This window comes from Gopherus evgoodei, chromosome 2 (assembly GCF_007399415.2).
Source record: "Gopherus evgoodei ecotype Sinaloan lineage chromosome 2, rGopEvg1_v1.p, whole genome shotgun sequence".
Lineage (NCBI taxonomy): Eukaryota > Metazoa > Chordata > Testudines > Testudinidae > Gopherus > Gopherus evgoodei.
The window spans coordinates 296883967-296898840 of record NC_044323.1 but is presented as its reverse complement, the minus strand read 5'-3'; the positions used below and the strand labels follow the sequence as shown (position 1 = coordinate 296898840).

Sequence of the window (14874 nt, the reverse complement as noted above, 5' to 3'; positions counted from 1 at the left end):
CAAAATGACCTGGACAAACGGCCTAAAGTCAATAGGATGAAATTCAATCAGGACAAATACAAAGGGCTCCACTTAGGAAGGAACAATCAGTTGCACACACACTAAATGTGCAATGGCTGCCTAGGAAGGAGTCCTGCAGAAAGGGATCTGGGGGTCATAGTGGATCACAAGCTAAATGAGAGCTAACAGTGTGATGCTGTAAAAAAAAAAAACAAAAAAAAAACCACACCTTGATCATCATCATCTGCGATGTATCAGCAGGAGTGTTGTAAACAAGACATGAGTGATTCTTCTGCTCTGCTCCGTGCTGATTAGGGCTCAGCTGGAGTATTGTGTCCAGTTCTGGGTGCCACATTTCAGGAAAGATGTGGACAAATTGGAGAGAGTCCAGAGAAGAGCAACAAAAATGATAAAAGGGCTAGAAAACATGAGCTCTGAGGGAAGATTGAGAAAATTGGGTTTGTTTAGAATGGAGAAGAGGAAAACTCTTATGTCCCCTCTCAGTTTTAAGTACATAAAAGGCTGTTACAAAGAGGAGGTAGGAAAAATTGCTCTTTAACTCCTGAGGACAGGACAAGAAACAAGGGCCTTAAATTGCAGCAAGGGGGGGTTGGGTTGAACATTATCCAGGGAGGTTGTGGAATCTGTCATTGGAGATGTTTAAGAGCATAGAATATCAGGGTTGGAAGGGCCCTCAGGATGTATCTAGTCCAACCCCGTGCTCAAGGCAGGACTAATTCCCAACTAAATCATCCCAGCCAGGGCTTTGTCAAGCCTGAGCTTAAAAACCTCTAAGGAAGGAGATTCCACCACCTCCCTAGGGAACCCATTCCAGTGCTTCACCACCCTCCTAGTGAAATGGTGTTTCCTAATATCCAACCTAAACCACTGCAATTTGAGACCATTTCTCCTTGTTCTGTCATCTGCCACCACTGAGAACAGCCGAGCTCCATCCTCTTTGGAACCCACCTTCAGGTAGTTGAAAGCAGCTATCAAATCCCCCCTCAGGTAGTTGAAAGCAGCTATCAAATCCCCCCTCGCTCTTCTCTTCTGCAGATTAAACAAGCCAGTTCCCTCAGCCTCTCCTCATAAGTCATGTGCTCCAGCCCCCTAATCAATTTTGTTGACCTCCGCTGGACTCTTTCCAATTTTTCCACATCCTTCTTGTAGTGTGGAGCCCAAAACTGGACACAGTACTCCAGATGAGGCCTCACCAATGTCGAAAAGAGAGGAATGATCATGTCCCTTGATCTGCTGGCAATGCCCCTACTTATACAGCCCAAAATGCTGTTGGCCTTCTTGGCAACAAGGGCACACTGCTGACTCATATCCAGCTTCTCGTCCACTGTAACCCCTTGGTCCTTCTCTGCAGAACTGCTGCCTAGCCACTCCGTCTCTAGTCTGTATCAGTGCATGGGCTTCTTCGAGTGCTTGTTCATATCCCAGTTAGGGTAAAAATCTTCCGGCGAACGTGCACGTGGCGCGCGCACACCTAACAACACTTGGTGGGTCAGCTGCGTCGCCCCCTAGAGTGGTGCCGCCATGGCGTCGGATATATACCCCTGCCGACCCAGCTACCCCTCAGTTCCTTCTTACCGCCCGTGTCAGTCATTGGAACAGTGGAGCGCGGCTTAGCTGATCTCCACCTCCCTAGCTACTCATAGTTCTCTCGTTATTCTTGTGTATATAGTTGAAATTTCTATACTTGCAGTTAGTTTTATTAGTTCTATAACATAGTGTATATAGTTAAGAGGGGTTCGGGGATTAGCCCCTTCCCCTCACCCGGTGCCGGGGCCCATGCCCGGTTCACTGGGTTTCAAACCGTGCTCGGCCTGTCACAAGCTGATGCCAACAGGAGATCCTCACGACTCCTGCCTTAAGTGCCTCGGGGAATCCCACCTAGTCGGTAAGTGCGGGATCTGCAAGGCCTTCAAGCCGAGGACGAAAAAGGAGCGGGACTTTCGTCTCAAACAGCTCCTGATGGAGGCAGCTCTTACTCCTCCGCCCTCAGCACCAAGCGCTGGTCAACCCGCTGGAAGATGTGCTTCTTCGGCACCGGATCGCACCAGTACCACTAAGGCCTCTCGGCACCGACCATCTCCGGCACTGGTGTCCTCTCGGCTCCATTCTCTCTCCTCGAGGGTGAAGAGGCATAAGATGTCCACTGTTTCCGTGCCATCTGCACCGCAGCCAGAGCACCCGGCTAAATCGGACCACCCGGCACCTGCACTTGCCGCGGCACCGACGACGTCGGCACTGTCGATTCCGGTCCTGCAAGGGCCGTCGAGTCCGGTGCCTCAAAGCTCTTCGCCGAGAGCCATGGTTGAGCTCACTATTCTCTCCACGCCGGAGACATTTTCCACAGCGCGGGAACTGATCGCAATGACGGAGTCTGCGCTGCCTCAACCCCTGGCACCACCGGTGCGGGTCATACAATCTGTGAGCAAGCCTGCCTTGATGAAACCACCCTCTCCTGGCACCACAGAGCGGCACCGCTCACAATCACCATCCTGCCAGCATTCTCAGTCCTGGCACTGATCCCCTTCTTGGTACCAGTCGCACTCGTGGCACCGATCAGCGTCCCATTCACCGGCCCAGTACTCTCGCCACTGATCCAGCTCCCGGCACCGTCCCAGGCACTGTGACTCGCAGCCTCTCCAGACGCCGAGCTTCGAGATCCCAGTCGACCTCCCGGCACCACTCCAGTCGTAGGTCCCGATCTCGTTCCTGGTTCCGGTATGGCTCCCGGTACCCGGTTCCCGGTACCGAGCAAGATCAATCAGAGGGAGACTCTTCCCAGCGTTTTTTAGCCCCTCGGCCATCCCGACATGCATCAGTGTCGTCTCATGCAGACAGTTCCTATGCACAGGACCGTGACTCCGATGTGCCTGCCAGAATCTTCCAGGAGACTCAAGGCCCCCATCAGTGGTCATTTTGGACGCCTTGGGCGTATCACCAGGCCCAAGGTGTACCTCCGGTCCCATCTCGCTCTGCCCCATCGGAGCACCGGGTGCCGGAGGCAACTATCAGCTGCCCCCCTCCTACTGGTACGGAGGGAAGCGCCTGTTCAGCCACCAGACTCCCAGATCCCATGGGAGCCAGAGGGCGTCCAAGAGCACGAGGCACCCAGGACCCACTTGTCCCTGGTCTTTCCTCTTCCTCCTCTCCCGATGAGGCGGTGGCGGGGACATCCTCCATGGGCCCTCCTCCAATTGACCTGAGGGCCCATCAGGACCTTCTGAGATGTGTGGCACTCAATATGAATCTCCAGGTAGAGGAGGTCCTGGAGATAGAGGACCCGGTGGTGGATATTCTGTCGGCTGACGCCCCCACAAAAGTGGCCTTACCATTTATCTGGACGATCCAGGCCAATGCTGATACCATCTGGCTGTCTCCAGCCTCCATTCCACTCGCTGCCAGGGGAGTTGAGCGCAAGTACATGGTGCCCTCCAAGGGGTACGAGTACCTGTACGTCCATGCTCCTCCCTGCTCCCTCGTCGTACAGTCCCTCAATGAGAGGGAACGCCATGGCCAGCAAGCTCCGGCTCCAAACATGCATCTGAGGAAGTGGGTATTCACCCACGAAAGCTCATGCTCCAAAACGTCTGTTAGTCTATAAGGTGCCACAGGATTCTTTGCTGCTTTTACAGATCCAGACTAACACGGCTACCCTCTGATAATAGACATGATAGTCACCATTCCCCTGAGCATCCTAGGCTCCCTCGACTGGTGGCTGACACCCTCCCTGGCGTGTGCAGGGAGGCCGTTCCATCCGCCCCAGCCTTCTGTGTCCCTGACGACGGACGCACCATCTCTTGGCTGGGGTGCTCACCTCAGACATCTTCGCGCTCAAGGCCTTTGATCATCTCAGGAGCTGGCTTTGCATATCAATGTCCGAGAGTTGAGAGCAGTCCGCCTTGCGTGCCAGGCGTTTCAACAGCATTTGCAAGGCCGTTGTGTCTGTGTTCACAGACAACGCATCGGCCATGTATTACATAAACAAGCAGGGAGGGACACGATCCTTCTCCCTTTGTCAGGAAGCCATTCAACTCTGGGACTTTTGTGTAGCCCACTCAATAGACCTGGTAGCGTCCTTTCTCCCAGGGGTTCGGAACACTCTGGCGGATCGACTCAGCAGATCCTTCCTGTCTCACGAGTGGTCGATCCGCCTGGACATTATTCATTCTGTTTTCCAGAAGTGGGGATTTCCCCACATAGACCTGTTCGCTTCCCACGCGAACAGGAAATGCCGGATGGTCTGCTCCTTCCAAGGTCTCTCCCTGGGTTCGATCTTGGGGGCTTTCCTGATGCTGTGGACGAGCCAACTGCTTTACACCTTTCCACCGTTCCCGCTGGTTCACAGGGTCCTGCTAAAGCTCCGCAGGGACAGAGCTCACTTGATCATGATCGCCCCAGCGTGGCCCAGGCAGCACTGGTACACCATGCTGCTCGATCTGTCGATAGCCAGCCCAATTACCCTGCCACTCCACCCAGACCTCATAACTCAGGACCATGGCAGACTTCATCACCCAGACCTGCAGTCCCTTCACCTCACAGCGTGGCTCCTGCGTGGTTGAGACAGTCAGAGTTATGCTGCTCTGCCTCAGTACAACAAATACTCCTGGGTAGCAGGAAACTTTCCACTCGGTTTACGTATCTGGCCAAGTGGAAGCGTTTCTCCTGCTGGTGCGTATCGCAGAATGTTACTCCCACTGAGGCCTTGATCCCCACCATCTTGGACTACCTCTGGTCTCTCAAACAGCAGGGCCTAGCGGTAGCATCACTGAGGATACACTTGGTGGCCATCTCTACCTTCCACCCAGGGGAGAGTGGTCGCTCTGTGTTCTCGCACCCTAGGGTTTCTAGGTTCCTCAAGGGCTTGGAGCGCCTATACCGCCAAGTATGCTGCCCTGCCCCTACCTGGGACCTCAACCTGGTTCTAACCAGACTCATGTCTGCCCCATTTGAGCCGTTAGCGACCTGCTCGCTGCTGTACCTGTCCTGGAAGACAGCTTTCCTCGTAGCCCTTACATCAGCCAGGCGAGTCTCCGAGCTTCGGGCTCTCACAGTGGACCTCCCATATACTGTGTTTCACAAGGACAAGGTGCAGCTGCAACCACCCCCGGCGTTACTGCCTAACGTGGTATCGGCCTTTCTTGTCAACCAGGACATCTTCCTTCCGATCTTCTTCCCGAAGCTGCACTCATCCCGACGGGAGCAACAATTGCACTCCCTGGACATCCGTAGGGCGCTCGCATTTTATATTGAGCGGACAAAACCCTTTTGTAAAACGCCCCAACTCTTCGTCTCAGTGGCAGACCGAATGAAGGGCCTATCTGTCTCCTCCCAGAGGATCTCCTCTTGGGTGACGGCGTGCATCTGCACTTGTTATGACTTGGCTCATGTTCCCTCGGGCCATCTCACTGCACATTCTACCAGGACTCAGGCTCCAGGCTTCATCTGCTGTCTTCCTGGCTCATGTACCCATCCAGGAAATATGTCGCGCAGCTACCTGGTCCTCGGTCCACATCTTTGCTTTGCAGTATGCTCTTGTTCAACAGTCTAGAGATGATACAGCCTCTGGCTCAGCAGTTTTTACATTCTGCAACATCTCACTCCGACCCCACCGCCTCGGGAAGGCTTGGGAATCACCTACCTGGAATGGATATGAGCAATCACTCGAAGAAGAAAAGACGGTTACTCACCTTTGTAACTGTTGTTCTTCAAGATGTGTTGCTCATATCCATTCCACACCCACCCTCCTTCCCCACTGTCGGAGTAGCTGGCAAGAAGGAACTGAGGAGCGGTCGGGTCGGCAGGAGTATATATCCAGCGCCATAGCAGTGCCAGGCCAGGGGGCGCCCAGCCTACCCCCCGAGTGTTGCTAGGGTAAAAACCTTCCGGCGAACGTGCACGCAGCGCGCACACCTAACTGGAATGTATATGAGCAACACATCTCGAAGAAGAACAGTTACAAAGGTGCGTAACCGTCTTTAAGTACAGGACTCTGCACTTGTCCTTGTTGAACCTCACCAGGTTTCTTTTGGCCCAGTCCTCCAATTTGTCTAGGTCCCTCTGTATCCTATCTCTACCCTCCAGCGTATCTACCTCTCCCTCGTTTAATGTCAGCTGCAACCTTGCTGAGGGTGCAGGCCAAACGCCTGTCAGGCACGGGCTAGATACTAGTCCTGCTGTGAGTGCAGGGGATGAGGGTGAGATGACCTCCTCAGGTCTGTTGCAGCCCAGTGATAACTCAGGATGGTGGGTGTTGAGACGGCTGGAGGGTTTCAGTTTAGAGCTGGCTGGGAGAGGGGCACCCTGACCTGGGGCTGTGGCCTCCCCGGGGCTCTCAGATGAACCGAACTAAGGGGCAGTCCTGTTGTCTGTACCGGCAAGATCTGTCTTGGACTGTGTTCCTGTCGTCCAAATAAACCTTCTGTGCTACTGGCTGGCTGAGAGTCAGGGTGAATCGCAGGAAGGTGGGGGTGCAGGGCATGGACTCCCCCACACTCTGTGACACCTACACATGATTCAGAGGAACCATTAAGAACAGCCCCACTTTGTCACAGCTGCTCCAAGTGCTTACGCTGTCTCTTCACACACACACCAGGGACTTCTGACGAAAGGGAGGATTTAACCCACGCTGAGGAAACATTTGTGATGCTGGGGGTAATTAGACTGTGGAACTCATGGCCACAGGACAGGGTTGAGTCCAAGCTTCTTAGACTCATGACTTGCCTGAGGCCACAGAGCTGGGACCCCTCCAGTTTCTCTCTCATTCAGGAAAAGGGTGGGTGGCTATGTTGGTCCCTGCTGGCAGGCTGTGCCCACCATGCTGGGTGAGGGGTTGAGCATGGTGATCTCCCCTGCAAGCTGGGGCTGCTGGTCCCTAGTCTGGTGCTCAATTGCGCTGGGCTGTACCTGGCCAGGTGGGGGGAGGCAGATCTGAGCTGGGCCCTGGCAGGGTAGCTGAGGGGCTGCTGTGGTTTCTGTTAAACTGGGTGCTGTGAGCCTGAGTCTCACCCCGCTGCCTGCATCGGAAATGGGCCTGAGCCTGCCCACTGGGCTGGGCTGTGTGTCCAATACTGGTGCTGTTACCCCCTGCTGCCCCTCCCCAGGCGCGGTCAGGCCTGAACAAGGGCTGGATGAGTCCTGGGGCAGGGCCTACAGCTCTGCCCAGTTGCGCTGGGCACCCTGCAGGCACCCTGGGCTCTGGAGTGGAGCGTCTCTCTAATGTGAAGACATGCTGCAGGCCCAGGGCACCAGCACTCTGCCCAGAGCCTAAGCGCCTGGATTACATAAGTCTCTCATGACCAGCGGGGACCCAATTAACCAGGCTGACAGTCGGCTTCAGAGTGAACACCCCGTTGCAGCTCGGTCACTGAGAGCTGGCTTTAGTGGCAGGGCGGGAGGCGGGCAGAGCCTGCAGGGCCCTGCGGTGGAGAGCAGCTGGAGCTGGCTGGGGCATTTGCACACTCTGCCCTGTTCCGGCAGCTGCTGCTACCTGTTCCTCCTACTCCCAACCCTTCCAGATCCTTCTGCTGCTCAGCAGCCAAACAGGAATTCCTCAGATTGCTTGGTCTGGCTTCACGTGAGCCCTAGTAGTGGTGGTGGGGGGGGCTGGCCTTTTTCCACTTGTTAAAGTCCTTGCCCAAGCGTCAGGTGCTTTATTGCTTTCATCTGGATCCGGGGGTTGGGTGACATTTCCTGGCATTTCCCTGGGGCAGGCAGCAGCCTGGAGAAGCAGGCCCTACTCCCTGCCCCTCTCCGGCTCCTAGCAGTGCCCAGCCTGCAGCATGGGCCGGGGGAGCAGTCCTGCCCCCTGGGCTCCAGGCTTGGCTGGTCAGTGGATGAGGCTGGGAAAACTGGTGGGGCAGCTGGAAGTATCTGAAGTGGGTTTGAGCCCAGGGGAGGGGGCAGGGAGAGAATCTCCTGGCCAGAGAGGCAGAAACCAGGGCCCCCTCAGCCATTGTCAGTGAACATGTGCCCAGGAGCTGGAGCCAGTGGCAAGAGACTGTCCTGGCCTGAGGCAAGAGCTGCTCCCAGCACTGGAGGGAGGGGGGGCTCAGGTACCAACCCCCCCCCCGCTTGCCCCGGGGCTGGGAGCTGCTGGGGCAGCAGGAAGTGATTGCTGGGGACAACACCCCTCACCAGCTGGGCCGAGCTCCTGGCAGCTAAGCAGGTGGGGGAGGGGTTTTGACATGCTAGTACAGCCCGCCCCCCCCCACTCCCACATGGCCCCCTGTCGTTTTTGTAACTGCAAGGGGGTGAGGGGGCTCTGACCTCACAGCCCAGGCCCCAGGGGTGGTGGGGGAATAAGCCTGGCTCCAGCAGGGGGGCTCCCCAGAGCTGAGGGGGGAGCACTGGATTGCCCAGCAAACCTGCTGTCCATCAGCCCAGGCTCTGGTGTGCTCGCTGGGTCTCCCCCCGTCGGCTGAAGGGCTAACCGGGCCCTGGCCCAGCAGCGCACCAGCGCCTATGGCCCATTGCTGAGTGTGGGCAGGGGGCTCAGAGCAGGGATCCTGCCCCCGCCGAGTTACTGGGGGGCACTAGCTCTGCCCTTGTGTGTGTAGGGAGCCCAGGCTGGCCCATCAGGGGTCCTGGCAGAGCAGGGGGGGGGAGGATGGGACCCGCGAGGGAGGGGAGCCCAGGGCCGGGGGCTAGCATTGGCCAAGCAGAGCAATGTAGGATGGGAGTAGGGCTGCTGGGGAGCCCAGGGCTGGGTTACAAGGGCAGGAGTGAGATGCCCTGGGCCGCAGGCACCTTTGCCCCGTAGGTCACAGCTCTGGGGCTTTTAAAACCTCCTGGCCCCCCCCCCCCCCAGCTGGCGGCAGCGAAGGCACCTTGCAAAAAGCTCCGGGGAGGGGGGTTCTGCCAGCCCCAGGGGGCCAGGGCAGTGGATCTGCGGGGCTGCAGCAGGGGAACGCAGGTGACCACTGCCCAGCTCCCCACAGTTGTGGAGCAGCACGAGGGGGCCCTTGTGTCTGAAGCTGGCCCCTGGGGGAGGTGGGCCCTTGCCCAGCCCACACAGGACAGTGTTGCAGCCCGTTTGTGTCCAGAGGTGTTTAATGAAAGAGCCCGTGTGTCCCGGTGTGGAGCCCAGCGCACGGCTCCCAGGCAGGCAGCTGGCTCCGGCTCCAGCCCTGCCCGGGTGAAAAGAAGCCGGAAGCTCTGTGGCCCATGGTGGCACCCGTGGTCCCCAGGCTGGCCTGGCGTCGCTATGGTGCCATGCAGGGCCGGCGGCCGCACCGGGGTTACGCAAAGAGGCGGATGGTGGCGTCAGCGCCCGAGGAGAAGAGCCAGGGCTGGGTGGGATGGAAGAGGACGTCCAACACGCCCAGGTCCCGGGTCGGTGCATGGCCCTTCAGCACCTTCACGGGCACAATCAGCGGGTTCTGCAGCAGGTCACTGCAACAAAGGGGAGCAGATAAGGGGGGGTTGTGACCCCACAATGCGCTAGGGCCACTTGGCTGCCCACCCCACTCTCCCCAGGGACATGGGGTGCTCCAGTGGGGACAGGAGGCTGCACCCACCGAGGGCCCAGAGATGGCCAGGGTCCGTGTCCCGTCTGCAGAGAGGCTGCCCCCTTGCCTGTGCTCCCCTTTCGGTGCTGGGGGCTGGCCCCTGTCACCCCACAGCCCTCGAGCAGGGCCATTCCACGTCCTGGCGCCAATCCCGCCCCCACATCCAGTTGCCCAGCCGGGGCCTGCGAGCACGTGGCAGGGCCATTCCGTGTCCTGGCGCCAATCCCGCCCCCAGATCTGGTTGCCCAGCCGTGGTCCGCAAGCATGTGGCAGGGCCATTTCGCGCCCTGGCGCCAATCCCGCCCCCCACGTCTGGCCGCCCAGCTGGGGCCCACGAGCACGTGGCAGGGCCATTCCGTGCTCTGGCGCCAATCCCCCCCCCCGGTCTGGCTGCCCAGCCGGGGCCCGCGCGTACTTATAGACCATGCCGTGGCAGACGATGACGCTCCCGTCGTCCGAGCCCGAGGCAAAGAGCGGGTAGTGCTTGTGGAAGGCCACGCTCCGCAGCGCCTTCTTGTGGTGCCTGCAAGAGCCCAGGCGAGACACCTGTCAGTGCCAGGACCCGGTGGGGCTGCCTGGCCAGCCCCGCCCTCAGCAGCCTGGGCCGGGCCCCTGCCGCAAACAGCCGCTGAGGGCGAGACGGTGTCTGACAACCCCGCTCGGCAGGCTGGGGCAGCCGGCGGGGAGAACTGCCGTGGGGCTCCCCAAAGGGGGCAGGGAGCAGCTGATCCAGCCGAGAGAATCCGGCGCCGGGCTGGGCAGCGAGCGGCGGGACACGGCACTAGGAAGCCAGCGTGATCGAGGCAGTGTCCTGGGGCAGGGAGAGACAGCGCGTCCCTACAGTGCTCTGGGGAGACCCCCAGGAGAGGGGGAGCTGTGGGTTGGGCAGGCAGGTGAGCAGGGGAGCTGCAGGGAATATGGGCAGGGGGGTGGACAGGGAGAGCTGCGGGGAATACAGGCAGGTAGGCAGGCAGGGGGAGCTGTGGGCGGGCAGAGAAGGGCAGCCGAGGGGCAGGCAGGAGGGTGGAGAGGCGGAGCTGCAGGGCAGGCGGAGAGGGGGGAGCTGTGGGGCGGGTGAGCGAGCGGAGAGGGGGGAGCTGTGGGGCAAGTGGGCGGAGATGGGGAGCACGCTCACCTCAGCACCCGGTAGGGCTTGGTGGACAGGTCCAGGTCGAACCAGGCCAGTTTGCTGTCGTAGCTCCCACAGATCAGGTTGTCTCCTGCCAGAGGGAAGGGGGGTGAGCAGGGTGCTGCCAGCAGCCACGGCCCCTGCAGGGGTGTTGCACACACCAGCCCCCTAGGCCCCCTGACAATGTTCCTCTGCAGCAGTGTCTCCCCCCAACACTGGGAACCCCACCACAACATTTTGCCCCCTGCCCGACACCAGGGCCCCCCAGAACAGCACTGCACCCCTCTGACACCAGGCTCCCCCCCCAATGTGTCCCCCACAACTGACTGTGGCCCCGTGGCTGAGGGAACACGATCCTCCTGCCACTCCCCATCCTATAGGAGCTGCCCCCCCTTAACTGCCCTCCACAGCCTGGCCGCAGCTGGGCAAAGGAGCTCGTCTCGGCCGGATGGACAGGCCCCATCTCTTGCTGGGGCTGGGCCAGGCCCTCGGGACACCCACCCCCAGCCCAGGGAAGGCAGGGGCCGCGCCCAGACCGGCTGCCGGGCCCCACATACCTGCGGGGTGGATGGCCATGCTGGACACCCACTTGCAGTTGGTCAGCAGCTTCTTGGCGAGCTCCTGCTTGAGCAGGTTGTAGAGGCGGACGTAGCGCTGCGTGGCCACGAAGAAGAAAGGCCGCAGCGGGTGGAAGAGGACGCACTGCACCTGCCCCTTGCTCCGGCGAAAGGGGCTCTGGCTCCAGCGCTTGCTGGCCTGGTGGATCAGCACCTGTGTGTGGCTGTCGTCAGCCAGGACGCTGGCCAGGTAGTCGCCTCGGGGGTGCCAGGTCACCTGCTTCACGGGCTGCGGAGCGGCACGGCCAGACGTCAGCTGCTGCCTGGGGCCACGGGGAGCCGCGCCGCTGGGCTGGGGGATGGGGCGTGTCAGGGTGGGCAGGGGTCTTTGTGTGGCTCAGGCCCTGGGGTGCTCCAGGCAGGGGCACTCGGACCCCCCAGGGAACGTGGCTCAGGCCCTGGGGTGCTCCAGGCAGAGGCGTTCGGACCCCCGGGTAACATGGGTCAGGCCCTGGGGTGCTCGAGGCCCATCCACTCAGACGCCCCCGGGGGAACAAGGGTCAGGCCTTCAGGTGCTCCAGGCCCGGGCGCTCAGCCCCCCGGGGGAATGTGGGTCAGGCCCTGGGGTGCTCCGGGCAAGGGCCACTTGGACCCCCCCGGGGGCGTCGTGGGTCAGGTCCTCGGGTGCTCTGGGCCTGGGCGCTCAGCCCCACCGGGGAACGTGGGTCAGACCCTGGGGTGCTCCGGGCCCGTCCGCTCAGACCCCTCGGGGAACGCAGCTGAAGCCCTGGGGAGCTGCGGGCAGGGGCCACTCGGACCCCCGGAGAACACAGCTCAGGCCCTGGGGTGCTCCAGGCAGGGGTGCTCAGAACCCCCCGGGGGAATGTGGGTCAGGCCCTTGGGTGCTCCGGGCCCTCGGACTCCCGGGGAATGTGGCTCAGGCCCTGGGGGGCTCCGGGTAGGGGCACTCGGACACCCGGGGAACGTGGGTCAGACCCTGAGACGCTCTGGGCCCAGGCGCTTGGACCCCCGGGGAACGTGGCCGCCGGCGGAACCCAAGCAAGCCAGGCTAGGTGACGGGGACCCAGCACGTGGGGAACAACACCCCCCCAAGAGGTGCTGGGAAGAGTTCCCACCCCGTTCCAGGCCCCCAGGACCCTCCGTACCTTCCCGTGCCGGATGATCAGACGGACACCCCTGCTGTGCTCCGCGCCGGCCGCCACAGCCCAGGTGACGGGCTGCAGCCGCTCCTCCTCCGGTGGCTTGTAGGCCTCGATCAGTTGGTCCGTGGCCCCGTACAACAGCTTGTCCCCGAGGCCAGGGTTCACCAGCAGGACGGACTGCTCCCTGCAGGGGGCGCTGCAGGTCAGAACCGGGGACAGGGCCTGGCCTGCCTCCTCGCCCTGTGTGCTCCCGGGACAGCCCCAGCCACGGCCCGTGGGAAGGGGAACCCGGTGCTGCGCCCTGGGGGCCTGGCCAGTCTCCGACCTCTGCCCCCAAGAGCTCTGAAATCCAGCTGCACCCTGGGGCCCCGGCCAGGCAGACGGCAAGCGATGCCTGAGGGGGGCACACAGCGATGAGATGGGATGGGGGGGTGTCAGACAGCAATGAGATGGGGGTGTCACAGGGCTGGGGGTGTCACACAGACGAGATGCGGTGGGGAGGGTCACAGCGACGAGATGGGATGGGGTCACAGGGCTGGGAAGGGTCACAGTGACGAGATGGGATGGGGTCACAGGGCTGGGGAGTGTCACACAGAGGAGATATGGTGTGGGGGGGGGTCACACAGCGTCGAGACGGGACGGGGGGTCACTCACACAGCCACGGCCACCAGGCAGACGGCGGGGTTGGGATTCCAGGCGATGCTCTTCACCACGCCCTCCACCGGGAGAGTTTTCATGCAGCGGGCGCTGCTCACCTCCCAGAACCGCACCGTGCCATCATCGGAGCCTGCGGGACAGGCCAGCGGGTGGGTCCCCGAAGAGGCAGGGGCCAGGCCCCGTCCCGTGCCCAGGCAGGCGGTGGGGGAGGGCTCAGCGGGGCGTCAGTCCACCCGTCTCCGCCCGCAGGGGCAGCTAGGACCAACTGGGCTGGGCCGGGGCCAGAACATGGCGAGCTCCCATCAAGTCCTTGGCACCACCCTGGGCAAGGCCACTTCCAGTCGCTCGAGGAGCAGCTCAGCGCCCCCGGCTCCCAGAAGGGCGAGTGGGTCACCATGGACCCGGGACGAGCACCCCGCTGAGCCGCCCCCCTGCGGCGCGGCGCGGCACCGCGCTGCGGCCCGGAGCCGGTCAGGCCGTGAGGGGCGAGCGCCCCGCTGAGCACCCCCCCTGCGTCGCCATGCTGGGGCCCGGAGCCGGCCAGGCCGCGAGGGGCGAGTGCCCCGCTGAGCACCCCCCCTGTGGCGCCGTGCTGGGGCCCGGAGCCGGTCAGGCCGTGAGGGGCGAGCGCTCCGCTGAGCCGCCCCCCTGCGGCGCGGTGCTGGGGCCCGGAGCCGGCCAGGCCGTGAGGGGCGAGCGCCCCACTGAGCCGCCCCCCTGCGGCGCGGTGCTGGGGCCCGGAGCCGGCCAGGCCGTGAGGGGCGAGCGCCCCGCTGAGCACCCCCCCTGCAGTGCCGTGCTGGGGCCCGGAGCTGGCCAGGCTGTGAGGGGCGAGCGCCCCACTGAGCCGCCCCCCTGCGGCACCGTGCCGGGGCCTGGAGCCGGCCAGGCCGTGAGGGGCGAGCGCCCCGCTGAGCACCCCCCTGCGGCGCCGCACTGGGGCCTGGAGCCGGCCAGGCCGTGAGGGGCGAGCACCCCGGAGCAGCTGCTGTCCTGGCTGGTGCAGGCTGGTTTGCTCCTGGGCCCATGCAGAGAGACAGGGCCAGGGCTGGGTGTGAAGGGAGAGGGACAGCTCCCCCCCCCCCCAGGCTCATGGGGTTATTTTTAACGCCAGATCTCAGTCACTTTCCCAGCCTGTGGCCAGGAATCCAGCGGTTGTGGAACTCCTGATGGCGCATGGGCCACCCGGCGGGAGCTGCCAGCCCGGAGCCGCCAGAGCCTGCCCTCTGCTCCCAATGCCCTGCGTGCCAGCCCACTCCCCGCTGCCTGGGGAGGTGCCAGAAGCGGCTGGAAACCCCCCCAGAATGGTTTATGGGGACCAGGGATTGCCATGAGCATGCGCTGGGACGGGGCGGCAGTCCTATTGCTGGCACCTGCCTTGTGCCCAGGGGAACTCTGCACTCCAGACGCGAGTCACTGGGCAGCCGGAGTGGGTGCCTGGGATTGAATCCCCACTGTGGCTCACGTGGCTGCCCAGGCCTCTCCTTCCAGCCAGCCCCAACCCGCAGCAGTGCCGCGGGAGAGCCCGGGGGGCAGGGAGGCGGCTGCTCCTCGGGGACACGCAGAGCCGTGACAGGCACAGGCGGAGGAGCGCAGGCTGCTGGGTGCCGCCCTTCGCCCCATCCCAGCACTGAGGGGTCTGTGTGGCTCTGGGCCGGCCGGGTGCCCTCCCCGGGCACAGAGAGCTTACCTGACACCAACCACTGCCCGCTGGGGGAGATGCTGAGGCAGCGCACGAGGCCGGTGTGCCCACAGTAGACCTGGTGGAGACAATGAGACAGGTGAGGAGCCGCCAGTGCCACTTCCTGGCGTTCAGCTTGCCCGGGACCCCCCTGCACACAAGG

At 62.1% G+C, this 14874-nt stretch overlaps 1 protein-coding gene across 1 annotated transcript in view; it reads right to left on the bottom strand.

Annotated features, from left to right (window-relative positions):
• Positions 1-9048: 9048 nt before the first annotated feature.
• Positions 9049-14874, bottom strand: part of BOP1 (BOP1 ribosomal biogenesis factor) — a 99711-nt gene continuing 93885 nt past the window's right edge. Inside the window, exons 10-16 of the mRNA XM_030554049.1 lie at positions 14721-14790; positions 13028-13160; positions 12377-12557; positions 11211-11499; positions 10660-10744; positions 9940-10047; positions 9049-9408 (exon numbers count right to left, since the gene is read on the bottom strand). Of these exons, the coding sequence (XP_030409909.1) occupies positions 9255-9408; positions 9940-10047; positions 10660-10744; positions 11211-11499; positions 12377-12557; positions 13028-13160; positions 14721-14790 (1020 nt within the window). The 3' untranslated portion in view covers positions 9049-9254. The remainder of the gene's footprint in view (positions 9409-9939; positions 10048-10659; positions 10745-11210; positions 11500-12376; positions 12558-13027; positions 13161-14720; positions 14791-14874) is intronic.